We start from the raw sequence: 17,776 nt of genomic DNA, 5'->3' as shown, positions 1-17,776 counted from the left end.
GCATCTCTCCTCCACTCACATAGCTGGAGTGAGAAACGTCATAGCAGACGCGTTATCCCGATCAGTGCCCCTAGAGTCGGAATGGTCACTGGACAACAGTTCGTTCCAATGGATCCTTCAAAGAGTCCCAGGGCTACAGGTGGATCTCTTCGCATCTCAAGCGAATCACAAACTTCCCTGTTATGTAGCCCCCAACCTGGACCCTCTGGCCTATGCCACGGACGCCCTGGCTCTAGACTGGAACAACTGGAAGAAGATTTATGTCTTTCCCCAGTGAATCTTCTTATGAAAGTTTTAAACAAACTCAGGACGTTCAAGGGTCAAGTGGCTCTAGTAGCCCCACCAGACTGGCCGAAGAGCAATTGGTATCCCCTAATTCTGGAGCTGGGCCTTCGTCCTCTTCGGATCCCCAATCCCAAGCTCTCCCAGTCAGTACAAACGAAGACTGTGTTCGCTTCCTCAGGGATTCTCAAAACCCTAACTTTATGGATTTCATGAAGTTTGCGGCAAAAAGAGGATGCGAACTATTGACCCTCAGAATAGTCTCTTCTTGGAATCCGATAAAAGGGATTCAACTTTGAGACAGTACGATGCTGCTGTCAAAAAGTTAGCAATCTTCCTGAGAGAACCTGATATTAGAATCATGACAGTTAATTCAGCTATATCCTTTTTCAGATCCTTATTTGAAAAAGGTTTAGCAGCTAGCACGATTACGACAACAAGTCAGCCTTGAAAAAGATATTTCAATTTGGGTTCAACATAGACTTGACGGATTCCTACTTCTCGTCTATTCCTAAGGCATGTGCTAGACTTAGACCTTCTGTAAGGCCTACGTCAGTTTCATGGCTTCTTAAACGATGTTCTAAAACTGGCTTCAGAAACCGATAATGACACATGCTCGTTTATAATGCTCTTAAGGAAAACCCTGTTTTTATTAAGCTTAGCTTCAGGAGCAAGAATTTCAGAACTGTCGGCTTATCCAGAGATCCGGATCATATTCAATTCCTTCCCACAGGGGAAGTACTACTTTCTCCGGAACGTAGCTTTTTAGCAAAGAATGAAGATCCTTTGATGAGGTGGGAACCTTGGAAGGTACTACCCTTCCACAAGATGTATCTCTTTGCCCAGTTACAACCTTACGAGCCTTTCTGTCCAGGACCTCCTCATCCTCATCGGGTCCCCTCTTTAAGAGGGAAAAAGGTGGTACTTTATCCATTAAAGGCATCAGGCAGCAAATCCTGTACTTTATTAAGCAAGCCAATCCTGACTCTTTCCCGAAAGCACATGATGTTAGGGCACGTAGCCACCTCAATTAATTATTTCCAACACATGAACTTCGATGAGTTGAAAAAGTATACCGATGGAAATCGCCGACAGTGTTCAAACGCCATTACCTTAAGTCCTTGGAAGCTCTGAAATTTTCAGCAGTAGCAGCGGGAAACATAGTTTCCCCTGATTCTAGTTATTTGTAGTAGAAGATTCAGTCCTCCTTTCTACCTGCTTCACCCAACAGTTCGTCTATTCCTACCGTGTTCATTTACATTCACCTGGTGTCTTAGCTGCTTTTATGATGATGTAGTGGGTGCCCCTTAGTTTTTGCTAGGGACACTCACAGATGAATTATGGATTTTGATCTCATGGATGTTACCCCTTATTTTTATGCTAGGGGATACATCTCATTTATAATGGTTACGGGTTTTGTATATTAAGTCATATGCATTCCTTATATATTATCATTGTTGTTTAATTTGTTCATTTGACTACTCTAATTGCTATTATATTTTTGATACATGCCTTTACACAGATACCATTTTGTTTACATGTAAGCCATTTACCTCTGTACATATGTAAATTACCTTATGATAAGAAACATGTTTAGAATTCAGGGTATTTAAGCATATTTCTATTTTGTATCACTGTGTATTTGTATCTTTTTAGCAATTATAGTCTTTTTTATATTTACTTTATTTTTTATTGAGACCTATTCTGATTTATTTTATTACTTTTGTTTACAATCTTGTGCTATTTCTCTGGTACGATTTCGCGCAGCGACACGAGCTGAGCCCAGAAAAGGGATTTTGACGTAAGGAAAAATCTATTTCTGGGCGATTGGCTCGTGTCGCCAGCGAAATCCCACCCTACCCATCCTTCAGCCCAAGATTGTCTGCTAACTTCAGGATGGCCACCAGGCGCAGCAGTCGGCAGCATGGGATGGAGTAGTAGTAGTACGAGCTGCTCACTCTGTGGGTCGGCTCTCCTCATGGAGGGTTTTTGTTGTGGGAGATTTCTATTGGTATTTGGCTCGTGGTAGTGGTCTCACTCGCCTAGTGTTCATACCGACACCCTCTTGGAGGGTGAGCGAGTTCAGTTATACTGACCTTTTCCTTTATTTTATTTATTCTCTGGTATGTGTTAGTACATTTACCCTAGAAATAATTGGATTAAAAGGAAAGGATTTCGCTGGCGACACGAGCCAATCGCCCAGAAATAGATTTTTCCTTACGTCAAAATCCCTTTTGTAGTGTATCAATCTTTTAAAGGCAAAACATACAATAATTTCATTTTGGCATAAGGATTCCCAAGAGAAATGACTGACAGGGAGCTAATAATTCTCTCTCTCTCTCTCTCTCTCTAAGTGTGCAATTAGTTTTCAATAATTTGCTATTCTGTTGATCTATATGTATTTTCCTGTACAGTAATAGAAAACTGACAGACTTACTTACAACAATGAAAACAAGCATCTGGTCTTAACATTAAGGTAAATTCTCTGGTGCCAGCTGGAAACTGTTAAAAAAAACAATAAGAATTGTTTATGCAAGGAATTGGTGACATCTGACATCCGCCAAGGAGGTAAGATATGAAGTGAGCAGCGACCCTATCTCAACCTCATGACGTATCAGTTTTTCTTCGAGCGCAGAGTTAACTGAAACAGGTGGGGAGTAAATGTTAAGACCGTATGTTGGTTAGCTATGAAAAATACAAATTAATTTAAATTTGTTATTTGTTCATATGTATGTGGAACAAACCTGAGTCTTAACCTGGAGATAGACTCACTCTTGGTGGACTTAAGCCTCAAATCTGTTAGATATATGGAGATCCAACAGTCAGACTAATGGGCTTAGTCCAATGCAGCAATTCATTGTATTACATGACGTTAAAGAGCTATATCTGTTCAACCTAGCCACCTGGGGGGGCAAACAAGTCCTTATGGGTGCCGGTCCCAAGCCCGGATAAATAGGGAGGGTTGGTGTCAGGAAGGGCATCCGGCTGTAAAAATCTGTGCCAAAACCAAAAAAATGGAATGAGCCGAAATATGGAAAGAGGTAATGCTAGGGCGTACTCCGTAAACGACGCACAGAGACATCGCCCTAACTCTGTGGTAAGGCGAGGGCTACTGCATCAGGAGCAGGTGCAGCTAAAGAAGCGAGCTCACATTGGGTTTAGAGTATGTCAGCTAAATGTTGGGTCCATGACTGGGAGAGGTAGAGAATTGGCTGACTTGATGAGTGAAAAGAAAGTAGATGTTATGTGTGTGCAAGAAACGCAGTGGCAAGGAAATAAAGCTAAAGAGTTGGGAGATGGATATAAGCTATATTATAGTGGAGCAAATAAACAAGGTAGAAATGGAGTTGGCATAGTACTGTCTAGTGAACTGAAGAACTCGGTAATAGAAGTGCATAGAAAGAATGACCGTATCATCAGATTGAAGATATGTTATGGAGGAGAGATTCTGAATATTATAAGCGCATATGCACCACAAGTTGGTTGCACAGAAGAAGAGAAGGGAAATTTCTGGAGAGACATGGATAGAATAATGCAAGAACTGGAAGAGCATGAGAGGGTGATAGTTGGGGCAGATTTGAATGCCATGTCAGAATGGAAATGAGCGATTAGGCGGGTGCGCATGGGGAGCCATGGAATTGGGAGAGAACCCAGAAGGAGAGAGTGTAGTGGACTTTGCTGTGTCATTCGACATGGCAATAGTAAACACATTCTTTAAGAAGAAAAGGGAACACCTAATAAAATATAGGAGTGGGGGAAGATTCTCCCAGATAGACTACTTCTTGTATAAAAGGATAAATCTGGTGGAGGTCAATAACTGCAAAGTTATTCCAGGCGACCATGTAGCCCCCCAACACAGACTGCTATGTATGGATTTGAAGTTAAAAAGGGAAAGAAAAACCAAAGCTAAAGGGATAAGGAAAATTAAATGGTACAAATTAGAGAAGGAAGGGGATAAGAAGATAGAGTTTAAGAGAAGGGTTTTGGAGGATATTGATATAGGGATTGAAGATGTTCAAGAATGGTGGGCATGAAATGCAGCAGTAATAAGAAGGCATGGAAAGGAGCTGCTAGAGAGACATCTGGTATCATATGGGAAGAAAAGAGAGTTGGTGGTGGGAGGAAGACGAAGAAAGAGTTGAGAAAGTAGTAAGATAAGAAAAAGGAGGCAAAGAAAAGATGGGAAGAGTCACAGTCAGTGGAAGACAGAGATAGGTCAGAGAGAAAAACAAGGTGGTGAAAAAGGTGGTAGCCCAAGCTAAAGCAAAGTCGTATGATGATGTGTATAATGAGCTGGGGACAAAGAAAGGATTAAAGAAGATGATCAAGCTATCAAAGGCTAGAAATAAGAGCACCAAAGATATTACACATATCAAACAAATAAAGGATTAAGATGGTGTAGTACTTAGAAAGGAGGAAGACATTGTGAAGAGATGGAAAGAATATTTCGAACAGTTGTTAAATGAAGAAAATAATAGGCTAATAAGAGAGGATGGGCAAGTGAACATTGGCATGGTAATGAGGTTTTCTAGGCAAGAGGTACTAAATGCACTGAAGAAGATGAAAAATTGGAAGGCAACCGGACCAGACATGATTCCAGTGGAAGCATGTAAAGCATTAGGAGATGAAGGAGTGGATATACTGTACGATCTTATGATAAAGATCCTTGAACAGGAAAAGATAACAAATGAGTGGAGTGGGAGTATATTGATCCCAATTTTTAAAGGGAAAGGGGATGTCCAAGAGTGTGGTAATTATAGGGGCATTAAATTGATGTCCCACACTTTGAAGATACTGGAAAGGATGATAGATGCTAGACTGAGAGAAGAAGTACAAATAGGTAAAGAGCAGATGGGATTTATGAAGGGAAGGGGAACAACAGATGGTATATTTTGTCTGAGGCAAATAATGGAGAAATTCGGGGTAAAGACAAAGGGACCTACATATGGTAATCATTGACTTGAAAGGCTTATGACCGAGTCCCGAGACAGAGGTATGGAGGAGTCTGAGGGAGAAGATGGTGCCAGAGAAGTATGTGCGATTGATACAAGAGATGTACCGGAACGTATTTACCAGAGTGAGGAGCAGTGTTGGGGAGACAGAAGGTTTTGAGGTGAGAGTAGGATTACACCAGGGGTCGGCTCTGAGCCCATTTATCTTTAACATAGTGATGGATGTTATAATAGAAGAAGTAAGGGAGACAGTACCATGGAACATATTGTATCCGGATGATATTGTTCTGTGTGCAGAGAGCAGGGAAGATCTGGAAGTGAAATTGGAAAGATGGAGACAAGTACTGGAGGACAGAGGAATGAGAATAAGTAGATCTAAGACAGAATATATGTGTACCACCACTGAGGGGGGATGATAGAGAAAGTATCAGCTTGGTGGAGAGCAAACAAGGAAGGAAGTTGATAAGTTTAAAGTATTTTGGGATCTTGTTTAAACGCTGGAGGACGTATGGAAGAAGAAGTAAAACATCGGGTACAGGCAGGCTGGAACAAACTGGAGAGCGGCCTCTGGAGTTCTTTGTGACAAAAGAGTGCCGCTTAGGTTAAAAGGAAAATTTCACAAGACGGTGGTAAGAACAGCAATGCTGTATGGTATGGAAACAGCAAGCATGAGAAAAACAGAGCAGAAGAAGATGGATGTGGCAGAAATGAGAATGCTTAGGTGGATGTCTGGGGTGACAAGAGAGGATAGGATCAGAAATGACTACATAAGGGGGTCGACTAAGGTGGTGGAAGTATCAAAGAAAGTGCAGGAGGGGAGGCTGAGATGGTATGGACACCTGTTGAGGAGAGATGAGGACCACGCTGGGAGACATACTATGGGGGTGGAGGTGCAAGGAAGATGAAGAAGAGGGAGACCAAGAAAGAGATGGAAGGACTGTGTGAGAGGAGACTTACATGAGAAGGGAATTGATGAGGCAGTATCGCAGGATAGAAATAGATGGAAACGGCTCATCCGAAACGGCGACCCCATATAAAAATGGGAACAAGCTGGGAAGAAGAAGAAAGAGCTATATCTGTTCATATAAAAAACTAAGATAGCCACCCATACATGTTGTATCATCTCTTTCCTTGCTAGAGAAGGAAGGGTTTTTGCTACTGCAAGGTTTATTCATGTAGAATAAAAAATAATCTAACAGTAAGCTGCTTCACTCATCTTGTATCTGGTCTGTTCAAGCGTATGATGGATCCATCTTCTTACAGCCTGTAGGTATAGAAGAAAGGGAAAAAGGTGGGAAGGAACAAAGACCAGCCATCTCAATCATTCTCACTTTCAAACCATCCTCTTAGACAAGATACAAAACTGTTCCACTAGGGGTACTGGATGAACTACACAACTTGCTGAGCAGCCACCACCAGACCCATGGAAAAAGTTTCCAAGGACCCATGGGCAATGTCCCTCAGCCAGAGGGAAATGAATGTGGTTTGGTGGAGGTAAGAACTTGCAATGCCAAAGAGGAGCCTTAGTCTCCTAATGTCATGTACTCTTGCATGCACAGTATTGGCAATGGAAACTGATGATGATGAGTAGGCATGCCTAATCACTTCACGAAGCCAAAACAAACCTGCCCACAACCTCTTCTCATAGAGAGACCACTGGGGTGACTGCCACTCCACACATTAGTAACATGGCCTACATTGTGCACTCACTTCCCCTATAAGAAATGGAGAGAATGCAGGTCTGCTGCAATCAAGGCCATAAATTTACAAAAGGGTTTTCCTTTGCTGCCCATACAACAATGGAAATCAGGTTTTTTTGTCCTTCATGGTAACCTTAAAACACACACAGAAAGGCGCTATGACACACACGTGGATGCCACACTATGTATTAAGTCGCACAAAGGAGGATGCCCACATGGCAGGAATTCAGAGAAAAAAAATACGAATATGCACAAAAACATATCTCAGCTTAAGGGAGAAGAACAGTTATGAACTGCATGAATTGATGGCTGAGAACAAAAATGAAACATTTTTTTATTAATTTGTATTTTCATAGCTAACCCAGCTCAGGTCATGAGTGACTCACAGGCCTACCCAATAGGATTTTGCTTTTCTAGTTAAGTCAGTGATAGATGCAGTGCATCTTGTGCTGCGAAACTTCATTTATGAATAGGTTGGTATTCCCATAAGATCAAACAATGGACATAAACCTTACATGCAAACATGTTCATGCCCTGGGCATCTGCACTGTCCATTCTTAGGAGGTGGAAAATCACTAATCACAACTATTCTTACAACAATCAACAACAAAATTCAAAGCAAACATGCCTGAGTATTCAATCATTCACACCAAGAAATACTTAAGAAAGCTTCAGCACAAGCAGTCATGGCAACAGCAGTGTAAGACCCTGTTAATCAAAGGGGTTGAAAAAGTGAATGTTAATCGTATTGGGCTAGATTCCTCCGCTCCTCACTCAACTGCAGCAACTAGTTAATTACCATGTTACCATGCTTTAGCAATCAGGCCCAGTTTATGCAGAGGGTAATCCTATATATACATGGCAAAGTTTGTATTCTTGTAAGAACAAATGAAAATTTCTATTAACAGTACTTAATTTTGTCTACATGGATAACAATAATTTTTACCTGTCTTTTACTTGAAGCAGATGAACCACTACTGCGGGGTCTTCCTAGAGCAGGTAGACTTGAAGTCTAAAAAGTAAAAGGGTAGGATTTAAATACTGAATTTGGAAATTGTATGGAAAAGTTATTACAACAACATGAAAAACTGAAGCTTACTCAGCTGCAGCCATTAAACATAAACAAATTAAGACTAAATGAATACCATTTAATTCTACAAAGTAACGTTACAGTATGTTCAGGATTCTCAATGTTATAAAGAAAAGGGTACTTTAAAAGGTAGGCAAAATTCTGGCAAATATTTTGTATTATACATAACTATAAACAAAATGAGGGATAAAACAAACTGGAATGCTGAAAGCATGTAAAAACTTATTTCAATTTTACTCCACTTAAATGAGTATTCAATTTCTCATAAACTAAAGATAATAAAAAACCTTGAATGTATAAGCTCCCACTGTCCACAGCTACCCAGTAGTGGCATCCCTATGGACAAAATCACAGACACATCTACCAATTCCTGAGTTCCATGCATGGTTCCTCCTCTCCCTTTACCCTCCTACACTATTCTGGAAGGGACTACAAGAGAGCTCCCCAAGTTATCTATGACTGCTCCATCTATTGTTGCAGGCTATTATGCAGCCCATATGAGGAGCACACTATGATTTCATGAAACAGTGCCTCTGGGTCTGAAGAGATCATACTGAGCTCAAAAATGCCATTCCCAATGTCACCTTACTATTACATTTTTCTCCCTTATGCCATAATCTCTCTGATTAACCTGTTGTAATGGAACTCAGAGAATGACCCTTTCACCAGAACTGTACATTTTCTATTCTGCTGGGTGAGTTTTTAACTGGGAAATAATTATCTTGGGAGTTCCACCCCAAAACAAGCCTCCAGTGATTTCTACAGGCTCCTTCCGATAACAGAAGAGGGTGCATCAACAACCGCAGCAGCAGCAGCAACAATACCCTTCTCACGGCACAAAGAGCTACATCTATTGACAAAAAGGAAACGCAATCTTGAAACACACCTGGGGTTTGGAAAGGGAGAGACATTTAGATTCCTGGTCATGCCCTTCATCTTGAACACTAACCTGAGGAACTTCATAAAACTGACAATGATAACAGTTCAGATGAACTTAGACAAGAGGAAGCTCAGGTGGCATACCTAGATACTTAGCTAGCATAGGGGGCCACCAAAGAGGAGTGCTATTGAAACTTGTGAGTGGTAATAAACAGGCTCTGGTCAGAAGCTTTTCTCGACTGATTGAGACAGGTGTTTTATGTGGCAAGGACTTCATTGGGGTAAGCTGGTGGCCTGGTTGTTGCTTCCCACCCAAACTCAGGTCAAATAAGGGAAAAGACCTACAAGGGTTTCCTGGCCAATCCATGGTTTCTCAACAACAGTCAGAACAGATACTGGGCCTGAACCGAGTCTTGCTCTCACATGCCAAGTAAAGGCTTCATGACTGTCTCCACGTAGTACAAAAGCAGCTTGGGAAGATATTTTGTCCATGGACCTGGAAGGGTGCTCTTGCAAAACTAGTCAATCTGACTCCCAAAGCTGTGAAGGTGGTTAAACTCATGAATGCCTTCTTGATAGGTTGATAAATCCATTGGGAGGATCATCAGGTGTTTATAATATGGTCACCTGTTTTAGGGAGGTGCCACATTAATTTCCTGGAATTGAAGTCTCTAAAGAGGATCCATATATTGTTAGTCCTAGGCAATATTTCAGCAGTGACATGTATCAAGATGATCAGCTCCAGTTAAGCTCCTCTCAATGTAGTCATGCTGTCTATCCTAAGGATAGTATGGGGAAGGAATCTATATCAGGAATCCATATCAGAGGGTTACTCAATGTGACAGCAGACTTCCTTTCGAGGTAGATGGTAACTTCAACTGAGTGGATATTGAACAAGCACTCCTTCCAAAATCACTTTCCTCCTTTGGAAGTGGACCTGTTTGCCATAGGAGAGAACCATCAACTTCCAGTGAATGCCTCCAAACTTAGGCAATGGCAAGAGATGCATTCCTATATGACTGTAACACATGGAGGACAATCTATATCCTTTCTCCATTGTCCCAGATTTCGAAAGTTTTGGCTAAACTACTATCTTTCAATGGAACTGCATACCTAGTAGCCTCAAATTGGCCCAACAATCATTGGTTTGTTCTATCACAACAATAGGTGACATAATCAATCCCACTGCTGTTTATTGCTCAATACCAGGCAGCAGGAGGAGAAGTATAAGCTTCCTCCTTTCTGAGCACAACAATTTACACGTGAATTTTCAGAATATAGTCTACAGTGAAGATTATTATAAAAACAACAACTGACCCATGTGACAGACCTTTGAATGTCTTTGAGACAAACCCCGAGGCTATCATTATAAGATTATAGGGGCTTTTCATTTCCAGGTACTTTAACCTCCTTCCTACTAGGCCCTGCTCTTAATCTCTCTCTCTTCTAATATAAACCTTACAGCTGTCCGAGCGAGAGGTTTATTATAGAATCATAGGCCCTCCATTTGCCTTTTCCTCTAGAAAATACCTATTTAATTTGTATGCGATAGCCTTTTCTTGGCTGTGAGGTTGATGTCTATCCATGACTGTGAGATGACCAGGAATGACTTGTAAGTCGGTGTCAAAGTCACTCCACACTTCAGCCAGGCCAAAACTTTGCCATAGCATATTCAAACAATATTCAGCCATTGTTTCCTACCTGTTATTTTGAGAGAGAGAGAGAAGAGAGAGCGAGAGACGAGAGAGACGAGAGAGAGAGAGAGAGAGAGAGAGATGAGAGAGAGAGAGAGAGAGAGAGAGAGAGAGAGAGAGAGAGAGCAGTCTGTACACAATTATTTATTTTCTCACTTGTCAAACTTACTGTTATGCTTTCTTTCATATTTCCTTGCTCACTAATTTATTCTATACCTACGATATTAAGAAATCAAGATATTTGTAGAAAGGAGAACTGCCTCCAGACATGTACAGTGACCACCGAGTGTCCCCTGGAGAGAATCTAAGCGGCTTATCCGTGGATTTAAAAGCACGTGGAACTGTTTGAAATAGTGGCAACAGCACCAAAATGAAATGCCATTTTGATAGAAAATCTGACTCCGTTTCTTGTTATAGCATAAAAAACTTTATCAATTGTGAAGTGTGAACTTATGTAATCGATTTAGAATTCTGCGTAACGGAAAAGATAATATTTGATATCTGTAATGGGGCAAATGGTTTTATCTCTGTTATTGTTATAAATTTGGCAGAAATGCAGAGATTAAACACACGTGGGAGGAACCAAACAGCCCCACCAGAGCTCTGGTCCTTTTGGAAATACTATGGCAATATCAGTCCACATGGAAAGTGTGGTTGGATTACCTCCACACAAAGGGCCTGATTAAAATTACAACTGAAACGGTTCCAATTTTCATCCACCTGTTTCAGGATAAGCATCTTGTTACTAACACAGTTATGACATACACGGTAGCACATTTTTGGTGCTGAAATGTACCAATTTCTAGTTATCTGCGCCAATTATAGAGTATTGGGGCCAATATATACCTACAAGAGGCACAGTTAACCAGTTATCAACGCCAAAATCTGGTTATTGGCACCGATAAGTGCGAAAAATTGTCTATTTTCAGTATTGGCAAATTTTGCTTATCATCAAGCTATCGGAACAGAAACCCCATCAGTAACTGGGAACGGCCTGTACTTGGTTCTTGAAAAAGGTTTTTCAACTCCTGTCATCTCAATTCAGTGGACCAAATATGCTCTCCTTGACCACCTTATATCCAGAAACCCAGATCAGTCAACTCTGCTTTTTCAGACAAGGAAAACGCTTCATCACACGCACACACACCTAGCCAACACTCACTGTTGTTTGCTGGCCTGTCATTCCTGGCCAAAAATTTCGACAATTTAAAGAGGCAATTCTTCTAAGGGAACTTAGCACAAAGAATAAGACATTATGCCTGGTCCAGTTACTCGTGGTTTACCTAGATGTCATAGGTAACATCCCAGCTTACCCTCTTTTTGTGCACCTTACCACAAATAAGCCATTCTCACTGTATGGGCTGAGAACTACCTTAGTGTCCCTGATTGAAAAAGTGAACATACTCCTTTTCTATGTTACATAAAACTTGAAAGATAAGCAACTCAGTAGTTTTCTCCAAAAATGTCTCTTGCCATGAAGTCTCCAAGTTTATGGGGTGGTCATCAGATATAGTATTTCTCAAACATTTTTGCCATGAGCTCGAGAATTTTGACTGCACTGTGTGTCAGGAGGTGGTATGGGAAGTCCGGGCCCCATCCTGACACAATCAGGGAAGTGCCATAAATGTAATAATGTACATATATATGAATGTACAATAGACGCCTTGTTCGCAGGGATAGGGACCAGATCCCCCACCCCCAAATAGTTAAAATCAGTGAATACTTACTAACCCCATCTAAAAATGCTGCCTATTATCCCATTACTGTATTAATATTTCAAATTATATTAGTATTAATATCAATTCCACATCATCTTAAACATTAGTAACCTTAAAATACATACATCAGTACTTCTAACCCTTCTAGCCTAAACCGAGAGTTACAAGGATTAGAATGTCTCAAAGACTTATTAGTCCATCCGAAAAGACATCATGTGCTCAATGATCTCTAGGAGCAGGTTTTACTGTTCATTCACAGTGTCCTAATGATTTTGTCTGGCTTTCTTTTAAACTCTTCTAACCTGTTGCTGTTTACAACTTCTGGTGGCAGTATATTCCATGTGTCACATATCTTGCATGTAAAGAAGTTACCACAATGGGATGTGTTGTATCTCTTCAGTTCTAGTTTCGATCCATTATTTCTTTTCTGGGTTTTGTTTAATGTAAACAGATTACTGTCTACTTTTGTTTTGCCTTTCAGTATTTTGAATGTTTCTATTGGATGTCCTCGCAATCGTCGTGTTTCTAAGCCATACATGTTCAGGCTCTCCAGTCATCTTTGGTAACCTATTTGCCTGATGAATGGAATTAACTTTGTGGCTCTTGCTTGTACCCTTCTAATCTATTTATGCCCTTTCTCGGTGTTGGTGACCAAAACTGTACTGCATATTCAAGATGAAGTCTAACTATTGATTTGTAGAGCTGCAGTACCGTTTCCTTGTTTCTGTATTTGAACTGCCTCTTTATGTATCCCACTGGTTTCTGTGCCTTCTTTTCAGCTTTTATGCACTGTTTTGTGAATTTTAAGTTCTTGGTAATAATGACTCCAAGGTCCTCTTCTTGTTCTACACAATTTTTGTAAGCAGCATGTAGTTGGCATGAGGGTTGTTTGTTCCTATTTGTAAGTTATAAGGCATTTGCCAATTTTCAATCACTCTCCTATTTTCCTTAGATAATTTCTTAAACTTCTTTCCACTGTATCTGAGTTTTGTTCCTTTTTGTAACACTGTACACTTATCAAAGTTAACCCTTAAACACCGAGCCGCTATTTACCAAAGTGTCTCTCATATGCCAGCGGCGTTCAGGAGTTACCCGCGAATTCTGAATTTAAGCTGCCGTATGAGTAGCAACTAATAGCTATGTAATTTATTATGTACTACTTGGTAAGTTACTTATACATAAAAACTCATGTTTTCTTAGGAATCAGAAAATAAATGATCAGATTTAATATATCAATTTCTTTAAATGGAAAAATATGACAAGAAAATAAAGAAATAAAGATCAACTGCAAGCCAAAACTCCCATCATATTACTAGCCAAGTTAAGAATGATAATGATGAGAATGTAGTGATTAAGGGGATAGCATTTTTCAAAAAGAAAAATACTATTCTTGAAGGAAGATGACTAGAATTTTCTAAGTACTGTGAAACTTGACTATCCTCTCCTTTTTATTTGTTAGCCATTTGCAAATTAACAAATTTGGATATAGCATGGGCTGGTGGGTGGATACCTACAACTAAAATCAAAAGTATCTAAGGCTACTCTTTGGCAGCAGCAGCAGTGGCATCTTTGAGCAATTCCTTCGGATTAAATCCTACAGTGGCTGTCTACACAGTGTTAGGCCTGGATGCTTTTTATCATTATTATTTGTTTTTCAGTAAGTAATGAAAGATCTGATCATTTGCAGGACACAATGCTAAAGCACCACTTACCTGTGGTAAAGCAAATGATTTGTCTTCCTCTTCAATAGCTATTGTTAATGGAAGACTTCTAAAATTGTCGCCCTTTTTGTCAAGTTCATCCATTAAAAACCTGCAAAATATACAAAAGTACACATAGTAGTAGTTATTCCATCTCATAACTAGCAATACCCTATACATTTACAAGATCAATCAGTTTTAGAAATGATCTAAAAATCAAATTCAAAATGGATCAGCAAAGAGATTTGTGGGTACTTGAACATAAGAAAATAGAATAAGAGAAGCAAGTTGTGGGATAATATTAGTAGATGGTTAGTGAAAAAAAAAGTTGACTATCTATAGTGCAGTGGCAGGGGGTTTGATAAGCGAAAACTGCCATTAACCGAAGTTTGGTGATTTATTGAGCTTATGGTACCAATATCCAATTAATGGCTCCGATAACAGTTAATGGAGCCTCCTTTAGGTATATTATAGTGCCATAACTATTATTGGCACCTTATGGCCCCAATAACCAGAACTCGGCACGTTATGGCACCGGCAACTGGCACTCAGGACTTTATGGCGTCATAAATTGACAATTTTATGGCGCCAGCATTGTTCAGTTCAGAAACAAAAATATGTCCAGTGACTTTGACCACCTAGTACAGAAGTGCCTCAGGTTACGAAATTAATCCGTTCCAAAGCGGCCTTCGTAACCTGATTTTTTCGTATCTCGAACTACGTATTACATGTAAATTGCCTAATTTGTTCCAAGCCCTACAAAAAACACCACAGCAAATTTTATAATAAAGCTAAATTGACAAATAAACAATGAAATACAACAATTTGGACCATTCAATACCTAACATAACCATGACTGTACCTGTAAATAAAGTGTATATAGTGTACAGGGTACAAGAAATACTGTATGTACATGTACGTACGTATGTAGTAAAATGTGGAACCTTACCTTTTGAGTGAGGCGATGTCCAAAAATGGCGACAGAGGAGGAGGACAAATGGCAGAAAACATCAACACTTAACTTTACGAAACACATTAAAAAATGGCAGAAAAATGATATTGTAATGATACAATTAAGTTTGTTCATACTTACCTGGCAGATATATATATAGCTGTATTTTTCCGAATCCGACAGAAATTTAAACACTTACGACACACGCAGTGGGAGTCAGGTGGTTAGTTAGTACCCATTCCCGCGCTGGGAGGCGGGTATCAGAATCATTCCCATTTTCTATTCATAATTTTTATTTCCACTGTCTCCTGAGGGGAGGTGGGTGGGTACTTGATTATATATATCTGCCAGGTAAGTATGAACAAACTTAATTGTATCATTACAATATCATTTTGTTCATGAAACTTACCTGTCAGATATATATATAGCTGAATCCCACCTTTGGTGGTGGGAGTAGACAGAATAGAAGATTTTAGGAAACATTATATATGCAGATAATTGATATCTTGATTCCTTACCTGTTAGCATAGCTGACTTCGTGGTTACTGCCGCGTAAGTCTGCTTGTGCTACTAGAGTTGCACCAGCGAGGTAGAGAACCTTATATAGCTGGTGCACTCCAGATGATCTGTCAACAGGGGCGGGGGAAGACCCCTACGGACGTTGACTAAGACCATAATTGACACCATACCATGAGGGCTAAAAAGTAAAATAAATATATATATAAAAATATATATCCAACCTCCCGACCCACTAGCCAAAGTTAAGGTGTGTTAACTAAGGCTTAAGAGTTAAGAAGTCACCGTTGTCGGCGACTTCAACTACTAAATTAAGAGCTCTTCCTAACCATTTTCTAACAGGATAGGATGAGTGGTACTTCTTGCCCCCAAGATTGTGTCTGCAGACCACGTATGGCCCTAGCGAGCCATATGCCATCTTCACATCTGCAGGGAGTGTGAATTGAACACAGAGTTGCTTCGCTAAAACATGGTACTCAGGATGTTGCTGAGTGCCATGCTCTGTTGAAATGCTTCCGAGGCCGCGCCCTCACCTCGTGAGCATTCAAATCAAAAGATTTCAAATCTTTGTGCAAACACAAAGAAGGAGCTTTTTGAAAGACCTCCTTAACAATAAAGCCAGGGTGTTCTTCGATATGGGCAAGTCTGGTCTTTTCGGAACACTGCAGATTGTCCGTACGACTTCGACTTTCTTGAGTTTTATGTAGATAAAAACTTGAGAGACCTGACAGGGCACAGGACTCTCTCTGGCTCCTGCCCCCTAACTTGTGCCATCCTTGCTTCCAAGCTCCTGGCCCAAGGACAAAACGGGTTTTCCATTCTTAGGCCATAACGAAAGCTTAGAGAGCACACCGCCTTGTGTTCTCTAAAGCCAAAACTTGTGACGATGGCTTAAAATCTCACTGACCCTCTTTGTCGTATCTAGGGTGGTTTAGACAAAATGCCTTCCTGATCACATGCAAGAAGTTAACAGGTAGGAGATGTTCGAATGCTTGACATCAAGAACTTCAGACTATGTCTAAGTTCCATCTTGAAAGCTTCGATCTGGACATGCACAGTCAGTCCGTCTGTACTAACGTCAGGTGACCGACCAGTTGACAGTCAGACGAATTCAACGGACAGCAAGGCTGTACCCTGAAGACCATAAGGCACTATTCTTCGCTGAAGGATGAGTGTCTGGACTGCCTGGGCGATTCAAGCTAAGCCAAACCTTGGGGGGGGTGTATCAACGCAACCCAACGTCGTTAGCGAATCAAACTCCTGAGCCACTCCTGACTCGAGCTTCTGTGCCAGGAGAAAGGAGCGAGGGAAAAAGGACAAAAAGGCGATTCCAGCCCGAAGGACGAATGCCTGACAGTCCAACCTGGTCTCATGTTAACGATCATCCGGGGGTGTGTATAAATGCAACCGACTTCGTCAACAAGAAACTCAGGGCTACTATATGTCTCCTGATCTCGCACGATGTCTGACTCCGAGAAAACAGGTGAGACAAAAAGTTAGATGGTGAGCGAGTTTTCGAGATTTGCACAGAACTCAAAGATCGTGAAGGGCTTTGTTGTTTGACAGAAGCAAATCTCTGACCGCCCAAAGGCCGTCAACAACATATTTGCGTATTCTTTAATAGTTGTGACTGCCAGCTTATCCCATTCTTCAAACGGAAAGGGAAGACTGCAATCTTATGCTGTTCAACATCTCGATAGTCTGAACGTAGTCAGATCAGCAGCGGAGAGGTTATAGGTACCTTTCGTGTTAAAGGAGACGACTCTCTCGGAAAAGGTCCTTGGAAGGACGTGACCTCTGTGAATCTAGGGTCTTGAAGGCCAACATGGGGGCGATTAGCGTCATTGTCGCTCCCTGTGATGATATAAATCATCTTATTACATTTCCTAAGCGATTGAAAAAGGGGAAAGAGATACTACATCCATTCAATATCATAAGGATGGCGTTTAATGTTACCGCTCCCGGATCGAGAATAAGGGAGCAGAGAAGAAGAAGCCTCTTCGTCCTCAACCTAGCGAAGAGATGAATGAAAGGACGTCCTAAAGTCTCCACAATCTCAACATACTTCTAAAAGAAGATTCCACTCGGAAGTCAGTAGTTGCTGCTTCGATCGAGACGATTCGAACGGACTTTTGCAATCCTGTAACGAACCTCTAGACTCTAGAGGATCGTTCCCATCTACGCCTGTTGTTATAATAGGCTCTTCTCGTAAACCCGAACCGGGACCGAGAGAAGATACTCCTAAGATATGAGAGAGCTGTGGAAGATCAGAGTTGATATGGACCATGGTTCC

General features: G+C 40.8%; 1 protein-coding gene across 1 annotated transcript in view; it reads right to left on the bottom strand.

Moving 5' to 3' along the window:
• Positions 1-14,196, bottom strand: part of LOC135196165 (uncharacterized) — a 103,894-nt gene extending 89,698 nt beyond the window's left edge. The window contains exons 1-2 of the mRNA XM_064222741.1: positions 14,028-14,196; positions 7,881-7,946 (exon numbers count right to left, since the gene is read on the bottom strand). Coding sequence (XP_064078811.1) covers positions 7,881-7,946; positions 14,028-14,195 — 234 coding nt within the window. The 5' untranslated portion in view covers position 14,196. The remainder of the gene's footprint in view (positions 1-7,880; positions 7,947-14,027) is intronic.
• Between the last annotated feature and the right edge of the window lie 3,580 nt (positions 14,197-17,776).

Source organism: Macrobrachium nipponense, chromosome 17 (genome assembly GCF_015104395.2).
Source record: "Macrobrachium nipponense isolate FS-2020 chromosome 17, ASM1510439v2, whole genome shotgun sequence".
NCBI lineage: Eukaryota > Metazoa > Arthropoda > Malacostraca > Decapoda > Palaemonidae > Macrobrachium > Macrobrachium nipponense.
This window is presented reverse-complemented; position numbering and strand designations above follow the sequence as displayed.